Genomic DNA, 20,725 nt, shown 5'->3' with positions numbered 1-20,725 from the left:
CAGAATAAAAATATATACAGGAAATGTATTTGTTACTTTCTACTGTATGTGCAATCTTGTTGAAAATCAAATGCTCGAGTTTTATTCATTCAATCTGACCTCAAAGATGTGCTCAACGTGGTCTTTTTGCTAGGGATCACAAGGTCATATTTTTTTGGAATTTTTTATTTTTTGAGTCTTGACTTTTTGGTGCAAAACTAACACCGAGGTCTCCGTCAGTTTAGCAGGAGCAATTTGTGCAGGTCACCATGTGATGGAATGTTTACGAGTTCAAACCCCACTGGTATAGGTGGCTGAATAACTACCTGGTTATATAGCCATCAGTAGGGCTTGTCTACTGGAAAGCTCGTTCTCAGCAATTACTCACGGATTACCATCCTCAATAAATCATGATTAATCAGGATAGAAACCGACCAACCTCGGCATTCAAACTTATCATTAAATCGTGATTAATCGGTAAAATTGTGAATATCAATTTTTGTAAATAATAATGAATATCACAATATAAACTATAAACAAGTAAATGAACATAAATAAATAAATTTTACTGTGCTCTTTAAATCGTTGGTAATGATCACAGTGCATCGGTGATTTAGCCAAAGAATTGCTGATCTCGGCTCTACTGATTAAGGCATTAAATTTTGTTCTTTCCACGCATAGTCTGATCACAACCTGGCTAAGCTTGGTTCATCTCTCTCTCTCTCTCTCTCTCTCTCTCTCTCTCTCTCTCTAGATCTATTGGAAAGTTTTGTGTCGTCAACTGCCACAAATTTGTAGATTGTTCAAGTCAATGCAAATTCAAGTCCCAGATATTGTATATGGAAGGCAGTTTGGAGAGCCACTGAATAGGAAGTGTGCAGGAGCAACAAGAGTCTAAATATGAAAGAATCAAGAGCCAACAAAGCAATGATTTACATCAACATACAGCACTCTCTCTCTCCCCTCCCGTTAATGGACGAGAATGAAGCCATATATTTGGAAAGAGTGGTGTCGCCAATGTCCATCAATTTGCAGATGAGAAATGCTATACGGATCCCAGGGGTCCGTTTTTCCCTGACCACCTGTTGCATTTTTCTCCATCTTGTTACACCTTTTTTAATAGGCAAGCTGGGGTTAGGCAGACCCCCTACCAGTGTATTGAATACTTCATCAAAACTATGAACACCAATTAACTCCTCTAATTCCTCTTTCTGAGGAAACCAATCTGGTGGGTGGTCTTTCCATGATTTGGACCTCCCCACTCTAGCCATTTTGGCTATCCATCTTGGCAAAAAAATAGAATTCGAAAGACTATACACTGGACTCTTTGAACCTGTACCAATGTTGTCGTATGGGCCCTGTATCATTTGGCCAACGATTCAGGTGCCGATACAGATACTCAAGTGAATTGTTTTGAATCAGCCAAAAAATAATTAAAAATATTACGCATCAATTAGACCGTGACATGTGTTAAAGCCATTAAAATAATATTAAAAAGTATAAACAAATAATTTTAAGTATTTTTTTTACATTTATTAAAAAATAACTGATTCAAGAGTGAAGTGTATCAATTTTCTGCAATATCAGTCACTGGTAGGGGGTCTGCCTAACCCCAGCTTGCAACCTGACAGAAGAGTGACTGAGCAACCGAAGGCCACTTAGGAAAGAGTGTAGGAGATAACAAATATACAAGATTCACATAACCAAGTTCGCTTCGTATGTGAGGATCTAATCTTTCCTTATTTGCTTTATTGTAACACTATTTTGAACTGCCAAACATGTCAATATCAACTTGCTTTCATTATTTGACGTCCCTGATTATAGTGATTTAGAATTGTTATTTTATATACACATGTATATACATCTATCTGTGTACGGCCATGTCCCCTGTCCTAATTTTTTTAAATACCATAACATACCAAGTGCATCCGCATCAGGTCCGGCTCCCGCATCCGTATCCATGTGACATAGATGTCAACCTAGGAATCCATTGTGAGCACCAACTAGACTGAGTGAATACGGGTCATGAGCAAGCGTCTGCAAAACAGCATGTCAAAGGAAAAATCACTACAAATTACAGTTGAAGAGGAAAGATGCCAAAATCAGTTATTAGTTCACTTCAAAACATTTCCGGTGGTAGAGGTATTGCCCACCAGCTGCTACGATCTAAGTTTATTACAACTGTTCTTCTTACAAACTTTAGATTGGTTATACTAGAATCATCCCAGCCTGTGACTGAAAGACTTGGGGAACAGCAGAGAGAAGAGGCAGCAAAATCTAATTTACGAGAATCTAAGGCGTTATTCCTTTTTTGTATTTCAGTTTCTCTGTGTACTACTATTAGATATCTATGAAATTGGGCATGAGTTATTTTGGATGCTAGTTGTCTACATCTAAATATTTTGAGAATATTGGTGTAAATGTCTTCAAGAAATTTCTTCCACACACTGATTTCTTCCACACTCTGCTTGAAAATTGTTTGATTTTTTTTTCAAGAACAAGATTCATGCCTATGAATGAAATGAACAATATGCACGTTTTCTAAGTCTAACAAATTTTCAAACAGTTGCTAGTTCCACAAGGCATTGAGTTTACTCCACTAGAACTAGCCAGCCTGTGAATGAAAAGAGTTGGGGCTCAACATTTTTTGGTTTTCCAAGTAGAAGAGGCTGCAAAATCTAGTCCACGAAGCCTAAGATTTTTTTTTATCTTTTTCAGTATTTTGGTTTGTTTGTTTACTACCATCAGAGAGCTAAGAGCACATGGGTGGTTTGGGAGAAGACTAGTTGTCTACATATAAATATGTGAACGTATTGCAGTAAATGTTTGCATAAAATTTCTTCCGCACTTTTTTTGCTGAAATTTGCTTAAAAACAATATCTCATACCCATGAAGGAAACTAGCAAATATGCACAAGGTGAAAAGTTCCAGAATTGAGACTTGGCCAGTGATCAATACTGAAACTGATGATGCCCAGACATTAGTTATTGCACTGGGATGAAATGTGAAGGTCCAGTTCAGCTACTTTGAGCCATACACCAGAATGCATGAAGAAAATAGAGATTCTTTTAGCCACTACAAAAATAAGTCCATTCGTCCCAAATGAACATGTGCTCTTAATTACAAAATGAATAAATAGCATGATGCAAAAGTAGCTGTTGCAGTAGTTTAACAGCCAAGCAGCAAGCCTATAATTAAAATTGCAAAAGAAAACCTAGCCATTGAAGAAATTGGTTAAAGTAGCTCATTGAAGCCATCTTATTGGCACCTGCTTTATGTAAACCTTGAAGAATATCCAACCATCCAGAAAGAGCAAAAGTTCAGCTGGTTGAAGCATCAGTCTGTGGGCCATTAATTAGAAGTATGAAACCTTTGGACAGTCCTCAGGTCCAAACACAAAAGATGATGGTCAGATCAGGTGCAATCATATTGCACACCAAAAATGTGCCGCTGCACCTGGCTGCCCTCCATCTCACTGTTGGGCTCCACAGCTGGCAGATTGTACTCAGAGATGAAGGGCAGTCGGGTGCAGCATGCACACTTTTGGTGTGCAATGTGATTGCACCTGATTCACCCTCCAAAAGATGTTACCTACCTTTCTTCCTCATGAATAGAAAACAAAGTAGCAACAATTCACACTTTTGGTGTGCAATGCGATTGCACCTGATCCACCCTCCAAAAGATATTGCCTACCTTTCTTCCTCATGAATAGAAAACAAAGTAGAAACAGTTCACACTTTTGGTGTGCAATATGATTGCACCTGATCCACCCTCCAAAAGATGTTGCCTACCTTTCTTCCTCATGAATAGAAAACAAAGTAGAAACAATTCACGCTTTTGGTGTGCAATGTGATTGCACCTGATCCACCCTCCAAAAGATGTTCCCTACTTTTCTTCCTCATGAATAGAAAACAAAGTAGCAACAATTCTCAAGTATACCTAAAAGCAAGTCATTTAGAGGCACATCATCTGAATGGAATTGCAAAACTTTCAGACAGTGGTTGTTTATTACCTGCTCTTGTGATTGGAAGTACATGAATGGAGTATAATACAGGAAATTTGAAACTCTAGACATATATATGTCAGCATACCTGCAATGTGAAAGGACTTTAAAGAACAGATCAAGCAAATATACTTTTAACATAAGCAAAATAACAATAAATTAAGATGCAGTAAAATGGTTTCCACTAACTTCTCTATCTGTTTTGTCATGTGGGTTTTGTCCCACAGTGCTACACGGGATAGATAACCCCACCTGTAGCAGAACCAACAGGGTGACCAGCCATCAGTAACAGAAGCATAATGGAAGTAGATCAGTGAAATAGTTGAAACAGAATGTATAGTCAAATACAATTAGAAGAAACAGGAAGCACATGCAATGCAAATTACTTGCATATTTGAAATGCTCTTATGTAAAAATCAATTAAGAAAATAAAATAAAAGTTGCTAGTAAAACAGATAAAGCAAAATATACAGCCCAATATTGTGAACCTTTACACACCAACTGTTAAATCTGAAAATTGGACAGACCCATGAAATATGGTGCTAGAATTCACAAGAGGTGCAACAAGGAAAGAGGACCAAGCATGACCCCAAAATTCCTCTCTGATGAAAAGGGTATGTGAAGGTATTCCATGTACATTAGACTCTATACAAATTTTAAGCAAGATAGTCTTCAAGTACTCACCAAACATAAAGCTAAAATCAACCTATTAATTCACCTTTTATTTAATTTCTCTCCATCTGCTTCCAGAAGGGAAGCAATTTTTTCATCCAACCTCTGCAACAAAATTAGAAGCTTTTGCATCATCTCTCTAAGTTTTTGGCCATCCATATTAGTTCCAGCAAGTGCCTGCATAGATCATTAGAAAAGAATAAACCTAGAATCCATAGAAGCCCAATGAATGAAAATCAACAAGCACATTACAACCGGTCATTTTGTCTCTTACAATGGGAAAACAATATAAGCTTGATAATTTTTTTACATATAGATTTAACTCAAAAGTTTGTAATATTTCAAAAAAAAAAATCTAAACTATCATAATAATCCACCTATGATACTTGAAATCTTAAAAATCAAATATGTTTTCTTTTTAACCCCTGATTCTTCCTCCTCCATTTCTTCACTCTAGATCTAGCCCCAAAAGAAATAAAACTTTGTTTTTCTCCTTTTGTATTACATGCTGATTTCATTAAGTATACGGCTGATGTCAGCATCACTTATGGCAAGTCTAAGTTTCATTGTTTGAACCAAATCTGAAAGCAAGTATAAATGTGACCTATCTCTTTTGATACATTCTCTCTTCCTCTCACATCTTGTTGGTTTTCTACTTGCTGATATCTCATCTATGGCCACCATTACCTCATCCTTTCTTCCACAACTTGCGACTTAAAAATTAAACTCTGCAAACTTTATTATGTGGAAGAAACAAATTATTCCCTTCCAACCTTGGACTAATAGGATACCTTGATGGAGTACTCCTCCACATGAGTATGCATCAATTTAGAACTCTATCACATAGGTGCAGGTGCAGACGTGGTGATGCAGTACTTTAAAAAAACTTGGGTATGGGGGTGCCGAGAGGGTATATATATATATATGATTTTTCCCTCGTTCCGTTTGGACCTAGCCTGGGTCAAAGAAGGCCTAGGTATGGACAAGGTTTGGACCTCCATCTGCTTTGACCCAGGTTCTACTCAGACCTGGGTCTGTAAGAAAGTATGCAGAAAGGTATAACAAGAATGTTTAATGCATTCACACGGTCCAATGAATGGACAAACCCAAACCCACAATGGGGAATATAGAAATAGTCCACTAAGGGACAACACAAGAAGCCTTCAAAGAAGTAACACATAAAAAATATATGAACTTTATTGAATGAGGGCTTGAAAAGCCATGAAGAATACAAGGGGAGCAACCCCTATTTATACACAAAGAGGAGTGGAAAAGGAGAGGCCAAAAGGGCCTCCCCATAGAGACGTTGGGAGCCTCCAACACATTTGTGACTGTTGGAGGCCCCAACGACTTTATGTGGGCCCCCCACTTGCGTGAAATAAAAAACATAAAATAAACTAATTCTAAAAATAAATAAATAGTTGTTTTCTAAAAACAACTATGTAGTTATGGAAAATGACAGAAATACCCCTATCGGGTATTGCACACGTATATGTATATATTTATATATATACATATATGTGTATGAGTACATGTATTTTAACACCCCCCCCCCCTCAAACTTTGTGATCCCGAAAGTTTGGAAATACAAAAGGAGTCTTGGAAAGAAGTCCAATTCTTCAAAAGTCTTCAAGGGAAATCTCCATCTTTAAGACATCTCAACCAATTCTTTCAAATATAAGTCTTCAAAAAATGTCTTTATTGGTGATCATCCCCAATTACCTTCATTGATTGAACCCATGATGTATCTAAGGCACCACATCTTAACGATCCTGTATAGAAAGAACAAACCAAGAGAAGATTCAAAGTATACAAGAAAAAATATTCTAACCCAAGAATTGCAACAATAATATATTGAAAAGCAATAGTGGTTTAAACAAGATATTAACAACTTTTCAAATCATTAGATAAAAGGCAACATTCCTTAAGTATGACGGTAAATCATGATTATCTTATTTTAAAGGACATGATTCACTAAGATGAAATAAACATACTACTTTCTCAAAAAAAATGTCTATTAAGAGACATTTCAAACAAATCCCATAAAAAGGATATCTAAATGGAAGATCATAATAGGATAATTAAAAACTACTTAAGGATTTCAATACTATGTGAAAAAGTCTTCAAAAAAACAATGTATAATGACTTCAAAGAGACAATGCATACAATGTGCACCAACTTCCACAAATCGTTTTGCACAAAGGCCCAATAAATACTCAAAGGAATTTATCAATACTTGGAAGTAAGAAGTGTGTGCACAAAAGAACACGGAGAACACTTACAAGTGCACAAAGACACACAAAATATGAGATTTGTATTAAAATCAAGTAAGACTCTTTTAGAAATGTTTCATGTATTAGAAATATCTTTAAGAAGACAATGTTCACACAAGAACTAATTGCTCCAAGAGAATGTGTATAAGAGCATAAGAAAGAAAGCATTTTTAACACACACAAATCAATAATAAGGAGACATTTTATCAACAAAAGATGAGTTAATGATTTCTCACACATCATAGAGAGAAGAAAGTTTATGCCAACAAATGTCATGTGTGAACTTGCAAGAACATGATTTAATTAAGTATAATAAAGACATTCACCCAAGAGTCAAGAATGAATGTTATTTGAGTAGAGAACCTTACATATTAAGGAATTTCTCACTCAAATATTTGCAAATACAAAAGCTCACTAGGTGGCTGAAAACCATAAACATTTAATATGCAAAGTACTTGAATTCCCTATAGGGTAAATGCCAAAATGTAAAGTTGATTTTCAAATATGCATATCAATGATATGATCCTTTTATCGATAAATATTTTTCTTTGCAAGTAGTAAGAATTAAGGAAAAACTCATTTAGACGGAAATCCCATATGATATATTCAGATCAAAAACAAATTAAGAATGAAATTTTGCAAATTTCAACAATAGTTCATCCACTACAAGCAACCGCCTCATTAGTCCTCCAAAATCCATAAATCAAGTGTATAAACTACTAGAACAAGAACATAAATATAATATCACCAAAGGACCAAAGACACACACGAAGGTGTGTAAACATCTCTTGTCTACATATAATAATACTTGAAATGAGTGTATTAGCGACTAAAACAAGAGTACAAATGCCAACATGGACTAAAAATCACACATAAAAATGTGAATAAACAGCTTTTGTCTACATATAATGACACTCTAAATCAAGTATGTTCAGCTACTAGAACAAGAGTACAAAGCCAACTATGGGCTAAAACACACACTAAGGTGTGATGACACATCTCTTGTCTACATAAAATGACACTTGAAATTAGTGTATCAACGACTAGAACAAGGACACAAAAGCCAACCATGGGCTAACATCACACACAATGGTGTTAAAACAACAAGCCTTGTCTACATATAATGACGCTCAAAACAAGTGTGTTCAACTACTAGATCAAGAGAACAAAGCCAACAATGGGCTAACAACACACACGAAGGCGTGAACAATATTTCTTGTCTACATATGATGACACTTAGATAAGAGGCATAAGAGGAGAAGACACTTGAGGCAAGAAAGCTTGTAATGAAAAACATTTAACAGGAAGGATATCAATTTTTCAATAAACCTTGAAACACTAAAGATTCAAACCTTAGACATCCATCACAGGTATACATAATTAAGAGCATCCATAATAAAATCAATGGTAAAAAATAAACGAGTGACACACTTATAATCAGAGATCACATAACATGTCATTTAGAGTCAAACTACAAGTTGACAATCTAAAATGACATAACACAAGGTGCACATAACTCACATCAATAAACATCTCTGATTCAATAATAACAAGGCCAAGAAGATTGATGCATCAAATAAAGTTTGTGATGGACAATAAAAATGCCATAAGAAGGCAACAAACACTTATGGAAAGCATTTTCCAAATAGGTGATTTTATAAAGAGAGCCGATCAAATCAAAGATTCAATAATGGGTAGATAATCAATCACAACAATATGCCTTATGACAACAATTTTGCATAAATACGAATCATGCTTAACATGATCAATTCTTCAAAATGAAGACATTTATACAAAAAAGTCTTATTATGCAACAAACACAATATGAAATATTAAACAAATAATGCATATGAAGTTTCAAGCTCACAAAAGATCTTTCTTAATGAACACAATGGTTCAAACAACACACTCACAAATACTAAAAAAAAAGTGCACACACAAAAGAGAGAAAATATATCTCATTAAAGTGGGATAGAGCCCACACAAGAAATTTTTAGAAGAACCTTTTATAACACAATTATTACCAATCGCGAATATTTAAAAGATCATTTATATAGAGGCTATGAAATTATACCAATCATAATGCAATCTATTTTGACACATTTTTAGAGAACATTGAATTATCAAAATGCATTCAAACCAAACAAACTAAAGATGAACACAAAAATCTAGGATCATTCTCAAGCATCGAGAATATTTTTAGCTTTGATTTTTGAGGAAAACATCTTAACGCTATCAATTGTAATACAAAAATACATATTTTCAAAAGATGACACAAGAGAGTTTTAACAAGGAACCAAAGCATATGTATAGATAAAAGAAACAATATGAGAGACTAAGTGCATACATTCTCATAGAAAAAGCACTCATGCAATAATTAAAGCCACATGTCTCATAAAATAAACATGCTTTCAATCAAGTTTAAGCATATATGCAAGTGATTATATAAAAGTTTACATTTTTAAGCATGTAATGAATTGAGAATTTCAAATATGAACATGCATGTCTATCAAGGACGAAATACAAATTGTATTTGACGATTATCATATATATATATATATATATATATATATATATGTGTGTGTGTGTGTGTGTGTGTGAAAAACAAGTTCATATTTTATAAAATAAGACATCATTATCAAATCATTAAGATAAGACAATGATTGACGAAACATCTATAATTAATAATTCATGGTTATATATATACATATATATACATATGTATATATATATATATATTAGAGTTATTTTAAAAAAGGCTTCAATATTCAAAACATACTACATATATCTAGTTTCCTTAAACAAGTTCAATGATGGTTAAAATACTATTTTAGAATTTTCAAAAACCATACATTTCTTTTTTTATTTTAATCATGCAAAATATATGTATATACGTATATATATGTTTACATATATATTATATATATATATATATATATATATATTCAATGGTAGAGAAAAAACAAGTGTTTTTCTCATGAGTAATGCACGGGCTAAATACTTGAAAAGTGTAAGAATACATGCCAAGTAATTCCAAGTAGAAGGAAGAGAGATAAGAGATAACAAACGCTTCATCAAAACGTAGAGAAAAAAAAGAGGTAACAAAAACTTCACAACTTTTTCGATTTTTTGAATATCACACTTCCTGATGCACCGAAGGACTAGCTTGATTATAACCGAGCTCTAATACCATGTAAGAAAGTATGTGGAAAGGTATAACAAGAATGTTTAATGCATTCACACGGTCCAATGAATGGACAAACCCAAACCCACAATGGGGAATATAGAAATAGTCCACTAAGGGACAACACAAGAAGCCTTTAAAGAGGCAACACATAAAATATATATGAACTTTATTGAATGAGGGCTTGAAAAGCCATGAAGAATACAAGGGGAGAAACCCCTATTTATACACAAAGAGGAGTGGAAAAGGAGAGGCCAAAAGGGGCTCCCCATAGAGACGTTGGGAGCCCCCAACGGTCACATTTACGACCGTTGAAGGCCCCAACAAGTCTATGTGGGGCCACCACTTGCGTGAAATAAAAAACATAAAATAAAAAAAAACATAAAATAAACTAATTCTAAAAATAAATAAATAGTTGTTTTCTAAAAACAACTATGTAGCTATGCAAAATGATAGAAATACCCCTATCGGTTATTGCACACATATATATATGTGTATATATATATATATATATATATATATATATATATATATATATATATATATATATATATGTGTGTGTGTGTGTGTGTGTGTGTGTGTGTGTGTGTGTGAAATAATGTAGCAATCCCTAACAAGGATTGTTTCTTCAACACTCATAAAGAGGATTTATGAAACAAAGGCATTTACACAAAAGAGCTCACACTCGTACACAATACCCAGAAGAGGGTATACATAAAATGAAGAACAAGATTTCATAAACTTGGGAGAGAACTCCCACAAAAAATAAAGAACAAAGAATGCTTTACAAGGGGAAACAACCCCATATTTATAGAAGAAGGGGAGAGGAGCCACAAGGGAGTCATTGGACTCCCAACGGCTCTATTAGAGTTGTTGGGAGCCCAACGGCTCCCTTGGAGCTTCACCTTTTTGACTTGGTCAAAAAGGCCTTTTTGACTAGTCAAAAAGGTGAAACCTAAAGGTGTCCTAAAAATATATTTTAAGTGAGTTCTAGTTGGGTTTAAACTAGAACTAAACTAACTAAAAAAAAGAAAAACATTACAAGGGATCACATGAGCTGTCTATGAGATTACATATGAGATATGAGTTGTCTAGGAGATTGCATATTTTAACACCCCCCTCAAACTTACGGTTGGATAACCAAAAGTTTGCCTAAGAGAGAGTGAAATCTAGGAGCAGCAAGAGGCATAATAAAGAAATCAGCCAACTGGTATTCAGAAGCAACATAGGGAAGATTGATGGTGCCGCTTAAGAATTCCTCCCGAACATAATGAAAATCAATTTCTATATGCTTGGTACATTCATGGAACGTCCGATTGCTTGCAATGTTAATAGAGATCTTGTTGTCACAACACATGTTGGATGCTTCTGAACTTTCAACTTCCATGTCGGAAAGCAGTCGTCGAAGCCAGACTACTTCCATAGTTGTAGTAGTCATTGCTCTGTATTCAGCCTCTGTTGATGAAAGGGTTATTTTCTGTTGCTTCTTACATCTCCATGAGATCAACGATTCCCCCAAGAAGACACAAAAACCTGTCGTAGAATGACGATCATTCGGATCACCTCCCCAATCTGCATCAGTATAAGCAAGAAGCTTGAGATTAGAAGAAGCAGACAAAAATAGACCCCGAGATATAGAATTTTTAATGTATCTGATAATTCGCAAAACTGCTCCCATATAAACAGAGGTTGGAGCATGTTGAAATTGATTGGTTGTATGGACAGCATGTGCAATGTCCGGTCTTATAATGGAAAGGTATGACAAAGCCCCGGCGAGTTGTCTATACGGAGTTGGGTTTTCAAGAGGTTCTCCATCATCACTCTTCATCTTGACATTTACAACTTCTGGAGTGTCCACATATCTTTTATCTGAAATACCTGACCTAACAACAATATCCAAAGCAAACTTAGATTGTGTTAGCAAATATCCTCTAGAAGAATAAGCAACTTATATACCAAGAAAGTACTTTAAGAAACCCAAATCACTAATTTCAAAGTGAGTTTTGAGAAATTTTTTAATATTGCACACTTCCTGTTTGTCACTGCCAGTGATGATCATATCATCGATGTAGAGAAGGAGGATAATGATACCTGTATTAGAATTCTTAACAAATAAAGCAATGTCAGTAAGACAAGATTGAAAACCAAAATCAAGCATCACCCTGCTAAATTTATCATACCAAGCCCTCGGAGCTTGTTTAAGTCCATAGACTCCATACAAGGCTTTATTTAGACAAAGAGTTTTTCCTTTAGGAACATCGATTCCTGGTGGTGGATCCATGTATACTTCTTCAGTTAAACTACTATTTAGGAACGCATTCTTAACATCCATTTGATATATGGACCATTGCTTTATAGAGGCAAGGGCAATTAGAATTCTAACTGTGGTCATTCTGGCTACTGGAGCAAAGGTTTCCTCATAATATATTCTATATTCTTGAGCGTAGCCTTTGGCAACTAATCTAGCCTTAAATCGCTCAAGACTGTCATCGCTTTTAGTCTTTACTTTGTAAACCCATCGACAACCAATAGGTTTCTTGTTAGGCGGAAGTTCTTGTATAGTCCAAGTGTTTGCCTTTTCTAAGGCTTCTAATTCCACTTGCATGGCTTTTACCCATTCTGGTTGGGTTTTAGCTATAGCATAACTGGGAGGTTCTTCATAGGAGTGAATTAAGGTTATAAGGCTTGAAATTTTGGCGAAAAAGATTTATATGACACAAATTTCTCAGGAATTTTTGAGATCCTAGTAGATTTTCTTGTTGACACCTCGGGTTATGATTCTACAGAGTACCTCTCAAGGGCACATGGTCTTTCTGAATTTCCTCATCTAGAATATTGAATGAACTCTTGGTTATCACTAATTGGTTCAAGAGGAGAAATATCACTTTGATCATCTTGCTCAACGTTACATTCTTCATTCTTTGAGACTAAATCAAATAGAAAGGAATACTCATCTGTTTCTGCAGATGCTTTGGTTTCAAATGGACTTTTATTTTCTAAGAAGGATACGTTTCTTGAGACATATAATCTGTTATTTCTAAAGTCAAAACATCTATAACCCTTTTGATGACTTGCATATCCTAAGAAGACACAAGGAATAGCTCGAGAGGAAAGCTTATCATTTTTATCTGAGAATACAAAACATTTGCACCTGAATACCCCTAACCTGGAGTAATCAGGAATTTGTTTAAGAAGCTTTTCGATTGGAGAAATATTATTTAACGACAAAGAGAGCATCCTATTGATGAGATAAACAGCAGTTAAGGCTGCTTCAGCCCAAAAAATTTTTGGTACTTGATGTGATATGAGAAGGGTTCTTGTTGTCTCAATAATGTGCCTATGCTTTCTTTCAGCTAGGCCATTTTGTTGAGGAGTGTAGGGACATGACCTTTGATGTATAACTCCATATTGATTTAAATAACTTTTGAATTCCTTTGATAAGAATTCTCCTCTAGAATCGGTACGAAATATTGAAATATCCTCTTTAAACTGATTTTTTACCATATTATGAAAGATTTTAAAATGCGAGAAGACTTCGGATTTATGTTTAAGAAAATAAATCCAAGTGTGTCGTGTAAAGTCATCTACAAAGATAACATAATAAACAAACCCACCTTTTGATATAATTGGTGCAGGACCCCAGACATCAGAATAAATCAACTCAAGTGGTCTTGTAGAAACAAAAGTTCTTTCCGAAAAAGGTAATCTTTTCATTTTTCCAAGAATACAATTTTCACATGTAAAAGTTTCAAAATTACAAAATTTTTCTATGTTCGGAAAGTGTTGAATCTTGGATATACAAGGATGTCCAAATCTTTTGTGCAAAAGATCCAAATCCAATTTTTGAACATTGCAACACAGTGTACTCTTGGGAAAATCCAAAAAAATCCATGTAGTATAAGCCTCCTTTTCTATGGCCTTCCCCAATCAGTTTCCCTGACTGGTGATCCTGTACTCGACAATCATGAGAGGAGAAGGAAACATTACATCCATGATCAGTTAACTGAGATACGGATAAAAGGTTTAAATTAAGTTTGGGAATATATCTAATTTTTGGAATACGAAATTTGTTTGAGTTTTGAGAAGAATTTTTAAAACATCCTATTCCCTTAATCTCAAGAGGAGTGTCGTCGGCAGTCAAAACGTTTGAACCACTTGAGTTATGATATTGAGACAATAATTCTATGTTAGGGGTCATATGAAAAGATGCACCATAATCAAAAATCCAAAAAGGTTTACCTGGATCGGAGATGCTTACTGAAGAGACCGCAGCTCCAGTAGATGAAGAAGCTCCTTTAAGAAGTGGTTGAAGTGCCTCCACTAGCTGAGATAACGACATGCTTCCAATAGATGTTTCTTTTGTCTCTTGCTGGGCTTCAACAGTAGCAACCTTCTTTTCATAAGTCTTCTTTAACTTTGGGCAGTGCGTCTTGACGTGCCCAGGTTCAGGACAATAATAGCAAATTACTTCTTTTCTTTCCACCTTACTTCCGTATTTCTCATCATATGTTCTTCCAAAATGTGGAGGTTTATATGCACGAACATGATTCCCTGGTCTTGAAACAGCTAAAATTGAGTCATCATCATTTTTTGAGATTCTTTTCTTCAGTCGGTTTTCTTCCATACTCAATTCTTCAATTGTGTCCTCAATAGAGGGAACCTTCCCTCGATGAAGAAGAGCGGACTTGGCTGTCTCAAAATCCGGTCTTAAACCATTAATAAATTGAAAAAAATGCTCCACATTTATTTGATTTTGGTGAAGCTTTATATCTTGTGGACAATGCCACTTTGGTTCAAGGAGAGTCAATTCTTCCCATAGCTCGGACAAGCTATTATAGTATTCTCTAATACTTTTATCTCCTTGAACCATATTGCGAACCTTTTCTTGAAGATTACATATATGGGCAACATCTTTAAGAGAATACATTCTCTTGAGATAGTCTCAAGCATCATTAGCGTATTCAAACTTCGCAAGGCTTGAACACTTCTTTATATCCACACTAAAAATGAGTCAAGACATAATCTTGGCGTGACCCATTCTCCATTCTTTCCACTTTTTCTCATAAGTGGAAACGACTTTAACTTTTTCTACCTCCGAAAGAGGTATTTCTTTTCCTTCTTCTTCTTTAGTGAGCATTAGTTTAGGTTCCTCATCGGTTCTATCCACTAATCCCCATAGCCCCTTTCCCCAAATGAGGTGCTTCATGATAGAAGCCCATGTTACATAGTTAGAATCATTGAGTTTTATGGGTTTAATGGTGACATTATCATTGTCATCCATTTTACAAGTTTAGGAAAGGAAGGAGAGAAGAAGGAAAGAAATACACCACCACAAGAAGCAAAAATATCTAGTCTTCCAAGCTTCCAAGGCTCCACGCAAGTAGCCCTTCAAAGAGACTTCTTTCCTTTGAGAAAAACACGAACGACACGCTTCCCAATGCACAAGAAGAACTCTGGACTGATTGCTTCTATCGACCTTGCTCTGATATCGTGAAAGAATGTAGCAATCCCTAACAAGGATTGTTTCTTCAACACTCACAAAGAGGATTTATGAAACAAAGGCATTGGCACAAAAGAGCTCACACTCATACACAATACCCAGAAGAGGGTATACATAAAATGAAGAACAAGATTTCATAAACTTGGGAGAGAACTCCCACAAAAAATAAAGAACAAAGAATGCTTTACAAGGGGAAACAACCCCATATTTATAGAATAAGGGGAGAGGAGCCACAAGGGAGTCATTGGACTCCCAACGGCTCTATTAGAGTTGTTGGGAGCCCAACGGCTCCCTTGGAGCTTCACCTTTTTGACTTGGTCAAAAAGGCCTTTTTGACTAGTCAAAAAGGTGAAGCCTAAAGGTGTCCTAAAAATAGATTTTAAGTGAGTTCTAGTTGGGTTTAAACTAGAACTAAACTAACTAAAAAAAAGAAAAACATTACAAGGGATTACATGAGCTGTCTATGAGATTACATATGAGATATGAGTTGTCTATGAGATTACATATTTTAACAATATGTGTACGAGTACATGTATTTTAACAGGTCAGAGCATACATAGATCTGAATAAGACTTGGATCTGAAAAATCTGAAGTTTCATGAAATAATGAAGCATATTGAGATAGATTGTCACTTTACTAGGAATGACTATAAAGATGAAGTCATTTCTCTTGAGCATGTGAGTGTAAGGGTCAGACTACAGATCTGTTTACTAAGAGTCTTGCTCCTTTACACTTTAGTTCATTCCTTTCCAAATTTGAGATGATTCATCCTGAATCATCACAAGTTTGAGGGGGAGTGATAAGAGTTGTGTATCAATTACCTCCTTTTCTATGTCACAGGGATTCGGCTAACAGGGTGTTGCACCCGCGTCGATGCGACTCGACGCGGGTGCGGGTGCGGTCAACCCGACCCTGGGTGCGTTGACCTCACCCACGGTCATTTGTGTCTAATTTTTTATTAAAAAAAATGTTATGTCCAATTTTTTTATTAAAAAAAAAATTTGTCCAATTTTTTTATTAAAAAATTTTTGTTCTGGGGGGTGCGGCCCCCCTGGATCCCCGCCCGCTGACCGTGCAGCGGGACCCGTGCCAGGAGGAGCCCCCGGACCCCCCTTTCTGCAAGGGCAAAAACTCTGAATCAGGCTCCACAACTCATCAGCTCGACCCCTCCCCTACACAAATATATATATATATATATATATATATATATATATATATATATATATATATATATAAATTTTTTTTTTGCCTCACCCCCGCACCCAAGTTTTTTGAAAGTGCTGCACCCCTACACCCGCACCCATGTGACATAGCTCCTTTTGTATATCCTCTTGAGTGTACATGTGTAATACCTTATTCTTTTCAGGGGTATCTTTGTATTTTATCTCTAGGATTTAGTCAACTATTTTTGTCATGTAGTGGGAAAGAAGTATGTCCCCTCTTAAGTGTGTATATTTTATTTCTAATGAACAGATTTCTTCTTTGAAAGCCTCTTCTCGTCTTCTCCCTTAAGCATCCTCTTTCTTGTCTGATTTCATAGTTCAAATTGAGTTTGTAAAAGTGATTTAAGATATATTATTCTGTCTTTTTTATAAGTCTTTTCAATTGTGCTTGAGTTTTCCAAAAAGTGATTTCCAAAGTGATATAAGATCTATTGTTTTGCCTTTCTTTTTAATTGTCTCTATTTAAAAACCTTAGAAACCTAATTATTAAAACTGTAATTAGTTTTTTATTATGTGTTATAGCTTCTTGGTTGATTATTATAGTTTCAAAGTGATAATTTTAATAGAAATCTTAATGATTTTGAAAGATGTTCATAGGATACTACAACAATAATATTAGCGAGGAAGTTAAGCGTCTTAGCTTACAGTTGAATCATTAGTCTATTAGTTTTATGTATTAAAATATCTTACAATTGTCCCAAAATTGTATTTTGGCTTGTACTAGAGATTGTAACAAAAGTAGAGTTAATAGATAGAATTGTACAAATGCTCTGTAAATGTTCATATCTCCTTGCTTTATAAAGCTCTATCAGGCTTGTTTAAGACTTGGAGACATAAAAGATTGTTTAAGACTTCAAGACATAAATGAACAACACATCTTAAGACATCACCAATTATGGGTGTGTTGGTGGCATGATAATAGTTGTTTATTAAAAGTCGAATAACATTGAGGCATACAGAACTATGGATGAACCAGAGCTCCTATAAAGACTAGTTGTTGTTGGCTACTTTCCGGGTGCATGAGAAGGATAGAATCTACACAGCATCCATGGAGAATAGGAATAGTGTTTTTAATTATTACTAGAGAAAAATATCCAAAACATAATTTGGTGCATAATCAATATGCAACAATTTAAGATCTGAACAATTCTAAAGAACAAAAAAAAATCCATATAGACTTGATACATTTTACCTGTGCATTACGTCCTTTGGTTTGTCTTTGCTGTGCCAGACATAGTTGATTAAAATGGTTCCCCGCAATTTCCTTTTCATGCATGAGTTTTACCAATGTGATCCTATGATTTTGGCTATCAATAAGTGCTTTGTGCTGCAAGTACACAAGAATGAGAAACATCAATAAGTAACCTAGATTCCACCAATGATGAATTTTGCAAACAACATTTTCAACCAAAGATACCATTGGCATGCTGCCTTTTTTGAAGTGACAAAAAAAAATCATTTAAATTTTTTGCCGGAAAAGAATTGGTTCAAGTGAAATTAAACCCAGGTAGCCATAACAACCATCATTTCAGGAAAAATTTCTACCAATTCAAACAAGAGAACCACAAAAACAGCTACAGTACCTCTTCTTCCAGTTCCTGACAGATTAGAGCTGTCCGCCATCGTAAATGCACTTTGGATTGGCTAATATCAGTATAGATATGGTCCCCAACATATAGTATCTCATCTCCATTAACATTCAAGAATTTCTCAATTATTTGAGCATTTCCTCCATAATACAGTCCCCCTACCAGACGAAGAACACATCAAATTTTATGCCTTAAGATGCATGTTTAAATCACTATCACCGATATCAGCGATATTTTGAAAATATCGCACGAAATACCAATATTTTAAGGTAGCCGATATTAAAGGTAATATCTCGCGATATTTTTAAAATATCATTAGAAGACAAAATATCGCAATATTATCACGATAATATCGTGATATTTTTGGAAAAAACTCTTTTTATTTTAAGTTTGCATTTCCTATTTTTTTGTTTCTTTTATATTTTAAAACCTTTAAAACATGTTTCTTTATATTTTTGGAAGAAAAAAATGCAAAACTTATTATTTTCTTAGTTTTTTTGTTGTTATTTACATTTTTTTCAAGTTTTTAAACTCCCGAAATATTCCCCAGATTTATCAACTTTTGAAAATCTCTCCGAGAAATACACTCGCCGAGAAATTACCTTTAACGATACAGGTGACTATGGTTTAAATTAAGGGACTTTATACAACTTGATCAAACAAAGGAACTCTTCACAAAGCCTTTTTGAATTCAGGTTCCAGAAAGTGTTTGAAAGCTGTGATGGCCAACTGATTTGCTTACACAATTCACGTCTGACACATACTAGAAAAAGAAAAGAAATCCATAAGCTTGATAGCAATTTGGAAAATATAGTTAAACAAAAGGTTTCATAGATCAATGTATTAGCCCGTATAGGCACAACTTTCAAGAAGTTTCAATCAGCAATAACCATCAGATGACAAACACAAATTCTAGAAGCTACCTTTTACCAGAAAGAGGAAGAATGACTAGCTGCAACTCATATGGAAGGCTGGAGGAAGATTGAAGAAGTGTGTGGATGGTCATATCAAAACAGCATGTATTGCATCAGAGGCAAGGTGCAAATGGAATAACAAAATCGCCCAAGCACCTTGATGAACATTTCTAATTCATTTACAGATGTCATGAGGAAATGAGAAATATGAACTTGTGATGATAGGTGAAGCAGATGTGCAAGTATCTGGGACAATAATATGTACACATTCCACAGAGAGCGCATACAACAGTGCAATGAGTTTTGTTTATACCATATCTGACTATTCACTAAAGATCCATCACTTCACTCTATCTAGCAGATGAATATAGAATTCCGATGCTCAAATTCTTGTAACCAGAGACTATCTTCCAAAACAAAACATGAACATGCATACTTTACAGCTAAGACCTCACAGACAATAGCAAATTATAGTGCTAGAGGAGATACAAACAGAAAAAGAACATCAAATATATTAAGCTCAAGAAAGTTCCCACCACCCATACACATGCTTGGATTGTCTTCTTGGATCTGTATCAAGTGTTTTTCTTGACCACGGCTTTTTCCCAGCTGCATGGTTAAAAATACTGTGGGAAAATTTAAGAGATCATAACTTATGATCTCTTAAATTTTCCCACAGTATTTTTAATTTCTTTTTAGCTGTTTTTTCTTTTTAATTCAAATGAAATCTTTAAAGTTATCATGTCCTTTCCCTCCATCTACTAATAAAAAGTTTCACTCCAGGAAAAGAATAAACAATAGCACCAGCTCTTCTTACCTCTGTTAACTTTAAATTCTCCCCCTATTCCTGTCTGTTGTCTAGATGCACTGTATAAAACTTTTTTCCAAATTATTATTCTTTATCTTGTCATGCTGGGTTGTCTTCTTGAATATATATCAAGTGTTTTCTTGCCCATGGCTTTTTTCCAGCTTCATGGTTATGACCTCTTAAATTTTCCCACAATATATTTAATTTCTTATCTAGCAGTGTTCTCTTTTTCCTTCACATGAAATCTTTTGCTATTATTTCACCAGTTTCCAAGTTGGAAACTAGAATAAAAAAACCATATGAGAATTGGAAGAAGTGAGGCATTTAATTGTGAAAGAATGAGAAATGAGAATCAAACAAATGGAATTAGAATCAAACAGAATCATGTCAAGGATCAAATTGGATTCAAACAGATATCGAGGTGGAAGCCAAATGGAAAATTAAAACTGTAAGTGGAAAGGAATGTAATTGGAGGAAGAAAGCGAATTGAGTCAACTTTTTTTTATGATTGATGGTCACTTAGGGTATGTTTGGTTGCATTCAAATGTGATTTGGAATCTCATGCAAATGAAAGAAATG

The 20,725-nt window shown here is 34.9% G+C and overlaps 1 protein-coding gene across 2 annotated transcripts in view; it reads right to left on the bottom strand.

The window, feature by feature from the left end:
• Positions 1-1,700: 1,700 nt before the first annotated feature.
• The window catches only part of LOC149827454 (uncharacterized), a 69,987-nt gene continuing 50,962 nt past the window's right edge, over positions 1,701-20,725 (bottom strand). Inside the window, exons 12-17 of one of the 2 annotated variants that reach the window (XM_090019372.1) lie at positions 18,419-18,582; positions 18,028-18,162; positions 4,701-4,831; positions 4,172-4,234; positions 3,992-4,070; positions 1,701-2,016 (exon numbers count right to left, since the gene is read on the bottom strand). In XM_090019372.1, the coding sequence (XP_089875498.1) occupies positions 1,954-2,016; positions 3,992-4,070; positions 4,172-4,234; positions 4,701-4,831; positions 18,028-18,162; positions 18,419-18,582 (635 nt within the window). In that variant the 3' untranslated portion in view covers positions 1,701-1,953. The remainder of the gene's footprint in view (positions 2,017-3,991; positions 4,071-4,171; positions 4,235-4,700; positions 4,832-18,027; positions 18,163-18,418; positions 18,583-20,725) is intronic. The other variant, XM_090019373.1, reaches the window with a different exon arrangement.

This window comes from Nuphar pumila, chromosome 10, assembly GCF_984573655.1.
Source record: "Nuphar pumila chromosome 10, dmNupPumi1.hap1.1, whole genome shotgun sequence".
NCBI lineage: Eukaryota > Viridiplantae > Streptophyta > Magnoliopsida > Nymphaeales > Nymphaeaceae > Nuphar > Nuphar pumila.
Note: the sequence above shows the minus strand (reverse complement) of the source record. Positions and strands in the feature narration are given on the sequence as shown.